The sequence below is a fragment of the Zea mays genome, chromosome 1 (assembly GCF_902167145.1).
Source record: "Zea mays cultivar B73 chromosome 1, Zm-B73-REFERENCE-NAM-5.0, whole genome shotgun sequence".
In the NCBI taxonomy this organism is placed as follows: domain Eukaryota; kingdom Viridiplantae; phylum Streptophyta; class Magnoliopsida; order Poales; family Poaceae; genus Zea; species Zea mays.
Genome location: NC_050096.1, coordinates 28542372 through 28557355, shown reverse-complemented (window position 1 = coordinate 28557355; position 14984 = coordinate 28542372). Strand labels below are relative to the sequence as shown.

Genomic DNA, 14984 nt, shown 5'->3' with positions numbered 1-14984 from the left:
TTAGACAAAAAAAATAGAGGTGCTTGCATCTTGTGTTTTTTTTATAATAGTTATTACTGTTGCGTAGTGAAAAATATGTGAATAATAGGTTGGACCGTTGGAGGTGTAGATAGTTGGATTCTGGAATGTTCTTCTGCTAGAATCCAAATGTGTGGATCTCATCCTTATGTTTTCTACCTTATATCTTTTTATAAAGATCCTAACACAGCATTATTCTTAGAGATCGATATATTCTTTACTTAATCGTGGATACCAGGTACCCAATTATTCTGCTCCAAAGGCCATGTCGACAAAAGCGCAGATTGCGGGCACACAACATAAATAGATAGAATCCTAGAGATCTATAAAATCAAATAAACACACTATATAGTATAAGGCTAGTTAAATTTTGTTATTATTTCATTATCTAAATCTTGTTAAACTGTTACGTTTTATCTGCCGGATAAATTGGAACGTCCAACGGAGGCAGTATAGCCGATGCCCGATGAGAAGCCACGGCCACGGGCAGGCGAGTGTGGATATGCAACCGACTCACCCTCCGGTGCCGCCACCGAACTCCACACTCACCCGCCGCTCGGTCACGGGTCACCCCGTCCCTATATAGAAGCTCCTTCCCGTGTCATTGCTTGCCTCCCTCCCTTCTTCTCCCGGCAACTCCTCACCCCAGAGGCCACAACTGCCAACAAGCCAATGGCTCTCGTCCGCCAGCGCCGCCAGCTGCCGCACCTTACCCTCCCGCTGGACCACTTCGCCCTGCGCGTGCCACCGCAGCCTCAGCCCACCGCCGCGCCGTCCACCTCCACGTCCGACGCCCGCCTCTCCGACTACGAGAGGCTCTCCGTTCTCGGCCACGGCAACGGCGGCACCGTGTACAAGGCGCGGCACCGCCGGTCCGCGCAGCCGGTCGCACTCAAGCTATTCGCGGACGGGGACACCTCGGCGGCGCGCGAGGCCGAGATACTGATGCTCGCCGCGGACGCGCCCCACGTCGTGCGCCTACACGCGGTGATCCCGTCGGCCGCCGGGGAGGCTCCCGCGGCGCTGGCGCTGGAGCTCATGCCCGGGGGCTCCCTGTCGGGCCTGCTGCGCCGGCTGGACCGGCCGATGGGGGAGCGCCCCATCGCCGCCGTGGCGCGGCAGGCGCTCCTCGGGCTCGCCGCGGTCCACGCGCTCCGCGTCGTGCACCGCGACCTGAAGCCGTCGAACCTGCTCGTCGGCGCCGACGGCGAGGTGAAGATCGCCGACTTCGGCGCGGGCAAGGTGCTGCGCCGGCGGCTGGATCCCTGCGCGTCCTACGTCGGCACGGCGGCGTACATGTCCCCCGAGCGGTTCGACCCGGAGGCGTACTCGGGAGACTACGACCCCTACGCCGCCGACGTGTGGAGCCTCGGGGTGGCCATCCTGGAGCTGTACCGGGGCCACTTCCCTCTCCTGCCCGCGGGCCAGCGCCCGGACTGGGCCGCGCTGATGTGCGCCATATGCTTCGGCGAGGCGCCGGAGCCGCCGGCCGCGGCGTCGGAAGAGTTCCGGGATTTCGTGGCGCGGTGCTTAGAGAAGAAGGCCGGGCGGCGCGCGTCGGTGGCCGAGCTGCTGGAGCACCCGTTCGTCGCCGAGCGGGAAGCGGCCGGCGCACAGGAGGCGCTCGCCGCGCTCGTGAAAGAGGCGGAGCAGCTGGACCTATAGACAGACTTACAGTAATTCACGTTTAGGACAAGCTGAGATGTAAATTACGCCATATTTTTTGTTTATCCGTTTATTGAGTTTAATAATCAAATCTCAGAAGTCAACAAAATTAGTGAAATTCAAGATTCCCTCGACCACGCTGCTCGCTGCCTAGATTGCTGTTAAAGTAGTTCATTTGAAGTGATGCTTCTACACTATACAGACATGAACAAACCTAAACTGCTTCAGCAATCCAAACCTGAGGGCGCCAGCAAACTTTGTCGAACGAAGAGATTAGATGTGTTCTCACCTGTAAAGAGTTGTATTAATTAGCTTTGATGATTAGGAACAACTAGCATACATGTGGAGGGACGAGTTTGTCTCTGCTGACGGTGGTGGCATTCCGGCCGGCTAATTCATCTGCAGGATGTACAAAATCTACGGTCGAGATGGCTGGGCCACAACAGAATCTGTGAGCCAATAGCTAATGGCACAGACAGAACGTGAAAAAATTGCAAGGAGGTAACGATTTCGAAAGACCGCAAGCAAACACACAGATACAGCCAAAAAAAAGTATAAGAAGCAGCCGGCTATACTATAATGACAATTTAGTTCGAACGGCCGATCAAGGACATCAGCAGCGGCCAGCAGCATTAGGTTGCACATACGCAACATCATTATCAGGGACGGACGGATGTTAAGAGCAGTGGGGCATAGACCCCCACCCAATTTTATTGATTTAGTGGAAGTTTTACCTTTTTTACTATAATCAAAAGATTTATTTGTAATCAACTCTTCATTTAAGCCCCTACTCAGACTTAGGCCCACTCAGATTTTTTTCGCAGTCAGATTTGTTGGCATCCTTATTAAGGTCCACACATGAATTAGAGAAAATCTTTTTTTAGAACACCCACCATTTACCTTCCAAGCAGCAGCATATTTGAAGCGTAGATGCATGCACACGTACACAACTCCGGCCGGCGCAAAGCTCCTCCACCTCTGCGTTGTCCTTGTCGTGATATGGCACGGCCACAAGAGAAAAAGACAGTACGCATCGTCACCGCAGACTTGAACCAAGAAGAAGAAGCACATGTGGTCGTGGGGTCGCCGTTTTGTCACGGTGGATATTTTTGGCTGGAGCAGCGTGGTCCTGATTATCAGGTAGCCACTGTGTCCCGTGCCGAAGCCGCACGGCGGCCAAAACAGCCGGTAGAAGATGGTTCGGTACGGTACGGGGAAACAACCTGACGGCTTCAGCAGAAGCAGCCAGCAGCTGCGCTACCTGCGTGCTCGTGTTGTTCCGCGAAGGGAGGATCTGCGCCCGCCGCCGGCGCATGCCACGCCACCCGCCGCGCTGGAGGCGGGCGTTTCCCGGAAGCGGGAGCCGGCGGTTACTGCGGTGTCGTACGGTCTGCACGTGCAAGCTTCTTCTGCCTGCCCGCCGGCCGGTTTTATTTATTCATTTATTACGGTACAATACCTTGGCCGCCTGGCACACGTACGCATCGCAACTTCAGATGGGAAGCGTTTCGCCGTTGCTCCGTCCGCTGTGCACGCGTTCAGTTTCAGTGGCCCAGGACGACGTGTACTACTTGTTTGGGTTGGATTGGGGGCCGAGCATCAAATCAATCCGCTGGGAGGGATTTCTAGCACGAGTATGACCGCTTGAGATGGACGTTGGACAGACTGGAGTTGTCCAGGACGATAGGTAGGATGATATCACTGCTTAGCTCACGCTCCGCCTGTATATGCTGTACTAGCTCTCACCCTGCTACACATATAATAATCCCGCCTTTAAACCATCAATTTGGTAAGGCATACGTAAGTGCGTAGGCTTATTACTCTCTCTCTCTCGCTTCTCGCTTAGGGTTTGTTCGCTTATTCCAATTCCATATGGATTGAAGTGTATTGGCATGGATTGAGATGAATTTTGATTTATTATGGATTTAAACCGACTCAATACCACTCAATCCACATGGATTGAGAGCTAACCGAACAAGCCCTTAGTAATATCATGTTACAATACAGATGGGCTACCAGAAATCCATTCAAGTCTAATACGACAGAAAGCCACACCCGACGCCAGCACTCTCACACACTACCGCCATGCTAGCTAATGTGTTTGGTTGCAATAACATCCCGAGATAGGATAATTCTTAGATAAGTTTGTTTGGTTCAGAGTCATTAGATTAGGATACGACCATTCCAGTAGTGTGTCTAATTGTCTATCAAAATTTGAAGGACAAAAAGGGACACCGGGGGACGTGATTGTTCTAGTTGTCTCCGGTTGTCCAGTAACCAAACACACGAGCGACCGCGGGCTATAAAATTAAATTAAGCTCCTTTTCAACTCATACATTCATATTAGTCACCCTTAAAGTGGGAGTTTCTTCGATGTCGTCCTGCTCCCCACTCGTCAGCGAACTATAAGAAATGAGGTGCAATTGCTAGAATTCGAACTATGGTATCTAGGAAGAGAGTACTCACTGCTAACCACTACAACTTATGTTGGTTTGTGTTGTACAAGAAAACCATATATGATATATAACCATATGTATGTATGATGGCATACCTGCCCTCCGACGCAGCTGTGCCAAGCCGGCAACCAAGAAAGTCCAGCGGCAAACACAGCGAGCGATGTTGTAGTGGATGGAAGCCTTCTGCCTTTTGCGATTGAGCACCACTTCAACGTTCAACATCGATTAGATGAAACTATTTAACCGTCTGCTCAACTTTCTGCTGCTCATGAAATTTAGACTGTCTTCAGCTGGAGTATGTAAAATAGAGAAGTGGAGTGTATAAAATAGAGGACATTGAATTGTAGATGACATTGTTTACAGAGAAAAATTTAAAATAGAGGATGAGATAGAAGATCTGCTAAAGCTAGCCTTATAAAGTGAAATGGTAACAATCCTTACTAATTATAATATAAAGCGGGAGTTTCGTCTTGTGTCGTCTTACTCCCTGCGCACGCATATAACGTGCAACTACTAGGAGTACTTGTCACTAACCAGTGCAGCTTATGTTGTTTTTTGTTGTATAAAGAAAACATATATCATATATAGAAACCATAGTGTCGGATAACTAACTAGTATCATCTAATGAGCACGCAGAGTGAATTCATTTTTACAAGCAAGCAGAGTGAATTCATTTTTACAAGACTAGGTTACACTGGGACTCTTGCTATCCGGAGCACCATCACCTTGCACAAAGCAGTTAGCGCCCAGTTATCTTGACCATCCATGCACCACCCAAGTATAAACCAAGCAAGGGACCAGCCAGGAGCATTTGTGTCAACGGGTCCGTCGAAGGTGTAAGCACAGCAGCAGCAACAACAGCACCAACAACAACATATCTCCAGATCGAAAGCATTTGGTCACTAGAAACCAATCCAAGTTGTCCCAGCAAAAGCTGGATAACAGGGACCTGGAACAGAATACCATGAAAAAGAAAATAAGATTTGTGTTCCCCTAATAACTCAATTAGGTGCCCACTATCATCAAAAGCAGCATCCATATGTGTTATTTGTTATTAGGATAACACTAAATGGAATAGCAATCGATATTAACGAAATGATGTACTAAAACGCACAAATGTTGAGTCCTGATACTCGTCACAAACTAGCTTCAGTGTAGATACTGGATCATGCATGATAGGGTCATTTTGGGTTGACCAACTTAACTGCAAATTTAGTGCTGGGTCATGTTTATCATAATGAGGTTAAAAACTAGACCAATGGAATGAAGCTGCAAAACTAAAATCAGTTCATAACCGATTCTGAAAGTTTTCATGCTCAGGTTTTTTATGTTAGCTTTTGAGCCAACTATTCGGCTTGCAGCCATAATTGTGTCATACTTTTTTTTTCTCGAAAAACTCAGGAGAACTGAGTTCCATAATATATTAAGAAGAGCGGACAAGGGTCTGAAGAAGTCCTTTGCCGATTATTCCATTAACTCCAGCAGAAATCCTCTCCCACCAATCCACATGTCATGCACACTCTTATTAAAGAGCACACTAGTTGTACTGACCAATTTGGGTGCTACAGCCAGACGTTGGTGAGTTTTGGCTATGTGTGGCATTAATCTCAACAGCCTATGGTTTTAGTGAAAATTTTCACCAATAAAATTAGGCAACCCTTTCTTCACTTAAAAACATATTCCAACCTAAAAATGTGGTACAAGAAAACTTATTGTATCAACATATAAATGCAAATAAACTTAAATTCTTAATGCTAAACAATAAAGTTGGCTTCCAGAGAAGTATATGTTAATGATCCGGTTACACCATATACAAAAAGAAAACACATTACTAAAACTTCCGTTCAAAAAACACATTACTACATATACAGGGAGGCTTGTTTACCTGAAAGGACAACCCTGTGCTAAACATCAGCACAAGTATGAATTCAAAGTACTGGTCTATTGACCACAACGATTCCACTGCCCCATCTGCATAATTCACAAAGAAGTTCAACGCAGCAGGGCTGAGAACCGTGTAGGAGAAGAAAATGCCTAGATAGAATAGAACAGAAGAACCCAACACAATAGGCCCAAGAAATTTCCGCTCGTCCCTTGTTAAACCTGGGATAACAAATGCAATGATCTCATACAAAATGATAGGACTTCCAAGTAAAAGGCCACAATAACCTGAAACCTGCATGGGATTGAAGATAATGAGATAATTAACAGCTTAATTTTGTAATGACCACTACAAAATAAAGCTGACCTATAGTATGGAAATTGCATGAGAATGGTAATATAGGCCAGTTGCGCGGAGCTCCACCTTCAATAAATATGTGATTTCCCGGAGCTAGGTATTTCTAACCCTAGAAACTTTGTGGAGATGGAGGTAGGTTACACCTGAATTGTTTGGTTGAAGTTGAACTGTTTCCTTTCTATTCTAGACAAACGTGAGTCTCAAGATTCATGATTTAGCATACAAAGTCAAGATTTGAGGTAAACCTCGGAGCTAAAGCTGTGCCAAACAAGGCCTATGCAACACCATTCACTTTGAATCTGCCTGCTGTAGACTAGCAACACTGAGGAAATTTAGCGGTACTGGGATCTGTTCAAGGGCCAGTGTATGGAGCAATTGTTGATAGTTATCCACCTTATCATGGATGAAACTATTAAATCATAGAACAATGAACCGCTATACTGCAAACCTGTTATCAAAGAGAGCCAGGTGTGTGTTCCATGGCTGCAGCCCGAGCCTGACTGCGGCCCTTTTGGGTTTTGGCAGCTAGGTCTCTAACAGAGATCAAAGCTTTGTCTTCCCTTCGATTTGATGAGCTCTGGGTCTAACTGTGTGGTAGTGTTAGGCCTAGCTAGTGCAGAGTTGTCTGTAGAGTTCTTCGATGTGCGTGTGTGTGTTTCTGTATTCTAAATTCTGGCCTCCATGAGGAGGTTTTCTTGTACATGGTCCATTTTGGACCTCTTTTATCTCCTTAATATTATTGGTGCGCAGTTCTCTTGCATATTCCAGGAAAAAAAGAGGTACTCTGTGATATAGCTTCAAACACTAGTTACTCGAGTATGAATGTCTGGTCACTGCAAAGCCCTGGTGGCTAGGTAGGCAGTAGCTTTTTTTTAGGTGAAACCAACTGGTTTCGGCAAGATCATTTAAGAGAGATTTTATCGACAAAAGAATTTGTATTTAGATTGGATTCTATTTGTAAAGAACCAATCTACTAATGGTTGAAGCATATACAGCATAACTAACTGGTTGAAAAATTATATCCCACCAATGAGCCCAGTATCCTTTCATAATTTAATCTAACATCCCTTTCCCTTCTGCACTACCTTGCTTCACTTCAGTAAGTAGCGAGAGATTTCCCTTCACTAGCTCAGCCAATATGTGCAACGGTATTCAATTTTTGTGTGTGCAGACATGCTCATTAGGTACTTGCGATTTTGAATTGTAATTTAGTAAAGTGAAAAGACCACCTAGGTATATGAACTTTGCAGCTAAGCTTTTCAACCATGTGTGAGAGGATTTCCATCTGTTTGGTCTTTAGGACTATCAGCAGATGCAGTTTGCATAAATATGATAAAAAGTCACACAACCTGACCCAGATACATGCACTCACTGTGCACCATGTACGACCACAATCATTGGATTACACATTGCTAGAACCATGAAATAAGAAAGGGCCTGTTCAAGTGCATTGTGCATTGCTATAACAATCAGAATGTAGAAATGTATTCTGTGGATGATTTCCTCAAGATAAGATGCAAACCATGCAATCGAGTGTTACATAGGAAAAATGATAGTAGGATATAGGATCGACTTGCATTGTTCTGAATGGAAATAAGAACCGGACAGAGAGTAGCAGAAATGGTAAGAATATTGTAAGATAAATTTTAAATGCTAGAATGATCACTCAGAGTTTTGGAGTCTCACCTTTAATGTTGTAAAGAAAAATTCCCCAGGCGAGAGCTGCAAAAACCGAACACCCTGAGCAGTCACTGGTGCCTCAAGAAAAATAACCAAATCTTTTGAAAAAGCAAAACAGCCTAATATCGCAGCCCCAACAGCCAAAACTGAGATGAAAATCCTGTCACGAAGCTCCTCTAGATGATCAAATATACTCATCTCCTTATCATCTGGAAGTAAGTCTTTGCTTGGATAAAGAAAAGTATATAGAGCACTCTGTTCTTCCTGTGAGGGGCCTCCAAAGGAACCATTCTCCACTGCAAAAGGTAAATTTGAGTTGTAAATCAGCAAATAAATAATTTGGGTGCAGCTATGTCACATACTCTAGAAACAAAACTCTGACAAGGTATAATAAAAATAAAATAAAATAATTATTCATCATGTAACATGGGGAAAAAAACTCAGGCCAGTACAAAGGTGCAGTATGAGATACAATTTACTATATTGCCTAGCCACCTCACTTTTAGCTTTTTACTTTATTTTAAAAATACTCAAACTGCGGGGGTAAGACAACCCTCGGGCATTATATTAAGAAGAAGATCTTCTTACGCAGGTCTAGAAAACCCATAAACCCCTGCGCCACCCATACACAGCGGCACCATAGCCTCATGTGAGAACGACCACGACCGAGGCTGGGCTTAGACCTGTGCTTTGGCGTGGGATAGACGAGTGGATTTTTTTTTTAACCACAGCCTGAAATTCGCTCCCACGGGGAGTCGAAACCAGGAACTGAGGAGTGCTACTCAAACCACCTAACCAACTCAACTAGAACTCAAGTTGTAGTGCATCAATGAGCCGGTACAACACCTTAATGTTGAACAAGATATACTTCTTTTCATGTCTAGCTTTATTATATGTGCACCCTCTGTTTCTTACATATGGCACGCACACACGTTTTAAGTTCTGAACTTCATGATTCTTTACTGGGGATTATCTTAACAATAATTATACATGGATGGTATCATTGTATTTTTTTTCTCAAACGCGCAAGAGAGTTGTGCATCATTATATTAAGAAGAAAAGGGGTCCAAAATAGACCAAGAGTACAAGACACCCCCGCTAAGGAGACCTAAAACACAGATAGAAGAACAGATCCATGAAACCAAGACAAAGAACTACTACACCACGCCAACTAGCAGTAGCTAAGCTTCAAGGGTGGGAGCTGCAAGAAAGGAGACTCATTCACATATGAAGTTAATTTTCTATAACCAGGATTTAGACTGTTTTTTCGAAAGGGAGACATCTATACAAGCAGAAGAGTACATTATGAACATCTTATAGGAGAAAATAATGGCCAAAGTGTAATGCCAGAGACCACAATGAGCCCACACCTAATGTTTTCAACGGAAGCATTAGAAGGAGAATATTTGGTAGTTAGGGATATTGAAATCCCATTTTCCATCCTACACCCCAAGTCTTGTACTCTATTAATACTACCCAAGAGCCCAATGCAGTGCATCTCACGCATTATACGCACAATATCACGAGTTTTGGGTAGGCTTCCACTGCCACTTTGACCGGAAGACGAGTGGAGGACGAATTTACGTACTGGAGACGCGTGCCCTCTGAATTTACGTAGATGGAGGCTTCCACTGCCACTTTGGCTGGAGGACGAATTACACGCACTGCCGCTCGAGCTCATCCTTCTGCAGTTGCGGGTATCGGTGAAGCCGGACGACCACCAATGCTGCACCCAGGAGTAGGTGGATCCGGTGATCGTAGGGGCACACTGGCTGCAGCCTGCTGGACTCGTCGAAGATCACACCGTACTGCTAGAGGAGGCGGTCCAGCAGCGGATGTCGGTGGTGGTGGAACACAACGCCTGTTGTGGTGTGTCGCCGCGTGGGGAACCCATGCCCTTCCAAAGGATGAGGCAATCGCCCCTCCAGAATGTCATGGAGAGGGCCTCGAAGATTCGGAGGTAGTCGATGCCCAGGACAAGGTTGAACCCACCTAGGTCGATGTTGAAGCAACTGATGGTGAAGTCCTCTTAGCCGATGTGCATGGCCATATTTTGTGTCATGCCCTTGCAAGGAATTTGGATACCATTAGCCATCATGACCTGCATGTTGGTACTGTCTGTCGTCACTAGTTCGCGCATGACCTCGGCGTTGATGAAGAGTGGGTCAAGTCGTTGTCCAAGAGGGCAAGGAGCCAGTGATCACGGATGTAAGCGTGGAGGTGCATGGTGTCCTTGTTGTGTATGTCAACCATGGCATGGAGGGAGACGAGTAGGGCATCAGGCCCATCCTCAAGGGCCAGCTCAACGCCCTCGTCCTAGGGTGTCGCGTCGAGCAGGTAGTCCGTAGTCGGCGGCCTCAAGATAGAGCAGAAGTTGGCACTATGGCCCCGCACGTACGATTCGTCGCAGTTGTCACACAACCCTTGGCGATGGCGCTCGATCATCTCAGTCGATGTGAGGCGGTGGAACTGGTGCAGGGAGGGGAGCAGGTCGTGCCACCATTGGAGATGGTTTAGGCAACATAGACACGGTCGCAGCAGTTGCGTGCAGTTGCACTAAGGAGGTCGGGCGAACTGTTGCGCCAGGGTTGGCATGGTGGTCGCGAGTCGCGACACGACGCTCGTAGGCCCACTCCAGGTGCATGACCGTCTACAAGTAGGGTAGGGATGGCAATGGGTACCCGAACTCGATACCCAATGGGTAAAACCCCTATTAGGGCACAGGTATGGCGAATTTTAATACCCATGGGTATTTTATTGGGTCAATTATGATACCCATTGGGTATGGTGGGCATGGGTATGTTCTCTCTTGCCCCATACCCACTACCGATAGGAAACCTGCTAAGATATGACATGTGTTTCAGATTAATGAGCTTGTTCTCTCTCATGCATGGGCTGAATGATGTTGACATTTAATGGTGAATGTTGTTGACCTTGTGATAAGTTTATGTTGGGTTTGATGAATTTGTCATGCTGACACAAAGATAATATGTTATTTTAGCATCTTTCAATATTGATGAGGTATGAGGTTTCAACATTTTGTATTTGGTGCTTACTTTTGCGATTCAAGTGATCATGTCTACTGTAATGTTAGTGGGTATGGGTATCCGATACCCATGGTGGGTATGGGTATGGCGTAATTTTGTACCTATGATGGGTAGTGGGTATGGGTATGGGGCATTTTTCTCTAGTAAGTATGGGTATGGCTTTGTGTGATCATTGGATACCTTACCCACTGTCATCCCTATCTACAGGTTTCGGGGTTCCCTGAGCTTGACATTGACCTGAATGCTCCAGAAGACCCCCAACAAAGATGTTAGCCTTCTGGAGTGGGAGAAGATTCGACATGTGATACACCATCTCGTTGAAGCGCTCCTGATAATCCTGGATCGTGGCATAGAAGGGGAGTGATTGCTACGGATGGATGTGTCATCCCAGGTGTGAGCGGACATCTCGATGGACTTCATCAAGGGCATTCCCAAGGTCCACAGGAAGTTCGTTATCCTCACCGTCATCGACCACTTCTCAAATACATGCACTTCATTGCTCTCCACCAATACTTGGCCGCATCAGTCACTCATGCCTTCTTCGAGGACATTGTTCGTCTACACAACTTCCCCACCTCCATCATCAGCGACCGTGATCCGCTCTTCACTAGTCACATGGGGCACAACTTCTTCAAGATGGTAGACGTCAAGCTCCACCTGAGCACGACATTCCACCCCCAGACGGATGGCTAACGAAGGTCATGAACAAGGTGATAACCATGTACCTCTGTTGCGCCACTATGGACCGACTGTGTACTTGGGTCGACTAGCTTCTGTGGGTGGAATATTGCTACAATACCTCGTTCCACACGGCGCTCCGCACCACTCCCTTCTAGGTGGTGTACAGTCGGCCCTAGACGCCTCTATTACCACACACGGCAGGGGCTGCTCAGACGAAGACGGTGGATTCCCTTCTGCATGACTGTGATGCCTTTCCTCATGGAGGTTCGTGGGCGTCTTCTCCAGGTTCAGCAATACACCAAACGTTACTATGACGACCAACATTGTGAGCTCGATTTCACGGTGGGTGATTGGATGTGGCTCTGCCTTCTCCATTGCCTGACACACTCGCTGGAGCCTCGGGCCAAGGGAAAGCTTGGGCCTCTATGTCGGCCCCTTTCAGGTGTTGGAGCGTATTGGGTAGGTGGCCTACCGCTTTCAGCTTTCAAAAGGCGCCCATCTCCATTACATGTTCCACGTGGGGCTCCTCAAGCCGTTCTATGGGGACCCTCCAACGACTCTACCACAAGTGCCTCCCCATTTAGGATGGTCGGTTGTTGCCTGGCCCAAAGCTTGTGTTTGTGTACCTAGTTACGTTGTGGCGCCTGACATGTGCTTGTACATTAGTAGGGCCTGACCACCGATGACGCTACTTGGGAGCCACTGCATGACTTCAAGGACCTCTACCCGAACGTTCATCTCGAGGATAAGCTGTTTGAAGAGGCGAAAAGAGATGTTATGATCGGTATCTCCTATGTGCGCCGAAAAACAGGCCACACAGGTGTTGGGCCCAAATCAGAGCCAGCATGAACAGTACATGCGGTACTGTAGTGCATACAGTACCCACGAATACTATAGCATTGTGCTATAGTGCATGAGTTCAATTTAGGAAGGGGTTAAAATAGAGATTGCTTAGGACCTAAGACTGATTTGGTTTAGAAAATAGGATTGATTTGTTGGGAAAGGAGAGTCGAAATTTATAATGATTCCTCCTCTAGTTTGGTTGGAAACCAAATACTTTAGGGCGGATAAATAAAGGGGCAATGCAAACGTTTTCAAGCAAGGCAAACATCTTGACTGGCTTCAAGGGCTTTCCCTGCACATTCTCTCTCCCTCGCTTATTGTCGCTCCACCGCTCTACACCCACACCACCACAACGCCTTTCCGAAGCCGGAAATTCTGACCTCGACCCCAATCTCACATTCCTACACACTTTGCAACCACGATAGAATCAAGGATCCTACCACTGTCCCACACTCCTTTACACTAATCATTTTCTTTCTTAGCTTGACAGCCTCCCATCTAAATCTAACTCCACCACTTGCCCTTTCCTCTTAGATCTTCCTAACTTTTTCATTCTTGCATCAGGTGTCATGCATCCTGGCAGTGGCATAGACTGGTGAGGCACTCTGGTATAAGGCACTGAGCCAACAAGGTAATTCAAATCCCTACTCTACAACATCCAATATACATTCATGTGGACTTATCAATCCGAGTAGTGAGGTTTTAGAGTTTTGTTACTTTTTTCCGTCATAGAATTAAAAGAAAATAACAAATAACACAATTCGCTGCATGAGACCTTGCTTTATTCCTCGTTCAAGCAAGATTCACTTAAGAAAAGTAGTGATTCGAGATCCTTTTAGACCACAGTCTAGTGTCAGTCTGAATGGTTCACTAAATATGATTGGCTAGGGCATAGTGAAAAGGTGGGGAAGTATTTGATGATGCTTCCAAATTTTAGAGTTTGATGGAGTCGAACATATTAGTACTGAGAATTTGCACTAATCCTAGCAACAATATCCTAGCTGAATGCCGATATGGGATATTTAAGGTATTCCCACATTCAGTATTTTTATGATGAAATTACAAACCTTGCAGCACCCTACATCAAAATGTAACTATCTGACTACATCTCTATCTCACATATCCAGAAATTGGAACTATATCACTCCATCTCATATCCAGAAAAAAATGGTTGGATATCTGATTTTTTTTTCCTTTCGTTTGCTATCAATACCTCTTCGGTGGTTGGTCCTTCAGTATCTGACACATAATGCATACGTACAGATCAAAATTTTGGTCGCCCTAGGAGGAAGTAGGAAGAAGAAATAGGCACCAAATTCGCCTTGATGAGGACTTGAACTTGGGTGTGTGGGTATGCATCCACACCCACAACTAGTCAAGTAAACAAGGATCTGACACATATGCATCCCTACAAATAAGAGCAGATTCCCTACTAGCTGACAACATAACACAACGTTTTAGGTACAAGGGACATTAAACCTTACCTTTTTATTAGTTTTTTTTTAATTGGAATTCAGAATTCTGACATTTCTCAATCGATTGTTTCTGTAGATTAGGAATTTTCATGACTACTCCGTGATTCGATGCCTTCTAGGAGAATCAATGTGAGCTCATATTCAGCATATGACTGTATTGTCTAGGAGCTCCATCGCAGCACCAGAGCAGGGCTAAAATGTCAGGCGTACCAGGAGGTCCTGGAGGCGGGTCCTCGAGTGCGGCACCGATGCCGCTGGACGGAGACTCCTTCTGTGGCAGTGGCCCAGACTCCCGGAGGGCGCCGTCCCCGTCGACGGCAGCGCAGCGGAGGCACTGCCGGCGGCGGCGCTCGGGCTCGAGCGCCGGGGCAGCTAGCGATATTAGAGGCAGGTTGCGCTGGCGCAGGAGAGGCCGGCTCTGGCGGAAGAGGATGCCACGGCCGTGCAGCTGCTGCGGCGTGTGCCAGAGCAGCGCCCCAGCGCTTCCCATCCCCGTTCCCGTCTGCTCCTCGCCGTTCCGATGGTGCGCTACCTGGAGAAAGAGGTAACCGGTGGCGGACAGACGATGTTACGATATTATCTGGCTCGGTCGATACTCGGGTACTGGGAGCTGGCTTTCTAGCGTGGCGACGGACCCACACTACTCGGTACTCGTAATCGGTATTTAGGTAGTGTTTGGTTGAAGAGCCAAATAAAACGGAGTCGTTTTATTCCTGATTCTATGAACGAAGTCGTTCTGTTCTGTGTTTGGTAATCTGGAACGGAGCCGTTCCTGATTATAGTCACAAACACCTTACAGTCGTTGGGATGAAGGGGAGAAACCAGACTATTCTAAGTCACACAGAACGTGAACAATGTTGGTTTGATGGTGCATTGGAAC

At 46.7% G+C, this 14984-nt stretch overlaps 2 protein-coding genes across 5 annotated transcripts; one reads left to right on the top strand and one right to left on the bottom strand.

Moving 5' to 3' along the window:
- Positions 1-647: 647 nt before the first annotated feature.
- LOC100272290 (uncharacterized) lies at positions 648-1912 on the top strand. Its single transcript, NM_001146777.1, has one exon. The coding sequence runs from the start codon at positions 691-693 to the stop codon at positions 1681-1683; it is 993 nt and encodes a 330-aa protein (NP_001140249.1). The 5' UTR covers positions 648-690; the 3' UTR covers positions 1684-1912.
- Positions 1724-14743, bottom strand: LOC103632985 (sec-independent protein translocase protein TATC, chloroplastic). Of its 4 annotated transcripts, XR_004850446.1 has the most exons (6): positions 14315-14743; positions 8065-8354; positions 6025-6315; positions 4865-5088; positions 4235-4401; positions 1724-1972 (listed from the first exon to the last, which is right to left on the bottom strand). XR_004850446.1 is itself a non-coding variant. In XM_035960299.1 (5 exons), the coding sequence occupies exons 1-4, from the start codon at positions 14592-14594 to the stop codon at positions 4879-4881; spliced, it is 1071 nt and encodes a 356-aa protein (XP_035816192.1). In that variant the 5' UTR covers positions 14595-14743; the 3' UTR covers positions 3982-4401; positions 4865-4878. The 4 variants fall into 4 exon arrangements, 3 of the variants coding, with proteins under 3 accessions (XP_035816192.1, NP_001288439.1, NP_001337661.1); XM_035960299.1 differs by lacking the exon at positions 1724-1972 and having other exon boundaries at positions 3982-4401; NM_001301510.1 differs by lacking the exons at positions 1724-1972; positions 4235-4401 and having other exon boundaries at positions 4704-5088; positions 6025-6110; positions 6243-6315; positions 14315-14669.
- Between the last annotated feature and the right edge of the window lie 241 nt (positions 14744-14984).

Bases quoted from the DNA above. Each gene is read 5' to 3' on its own strand.
- LOC100272290 (NM_001146777.1), top strand. From the start codon at position 691: ATGGCTCTCGTCCGCCAGCGCCGCCAGCTGCCGCACCTTACCCTCCCG.
- LOC103632985 (XM_035960299.1), bottom strand. From the start codon at position 14,594: ATGGGAAGCGCTGGGGCGCTGCTCTGGCACACGCCGCAGCAGCTGCAC. The intron at 8,355-14,314 runs GTACGCCTGACA...TACCTTTTGCAG, and splicing joins CCCGCCTCCAGGACCTCCTG to TGGAGAATGGTTCCTTTGGA. The intron at 6,316-8,064 runs GTGAGACTCCAA...AATCCCATGCAG, and splicing joins TTTTCTTTACAACATTAAAG to GTTTCAGGTTATTGTGGCCT.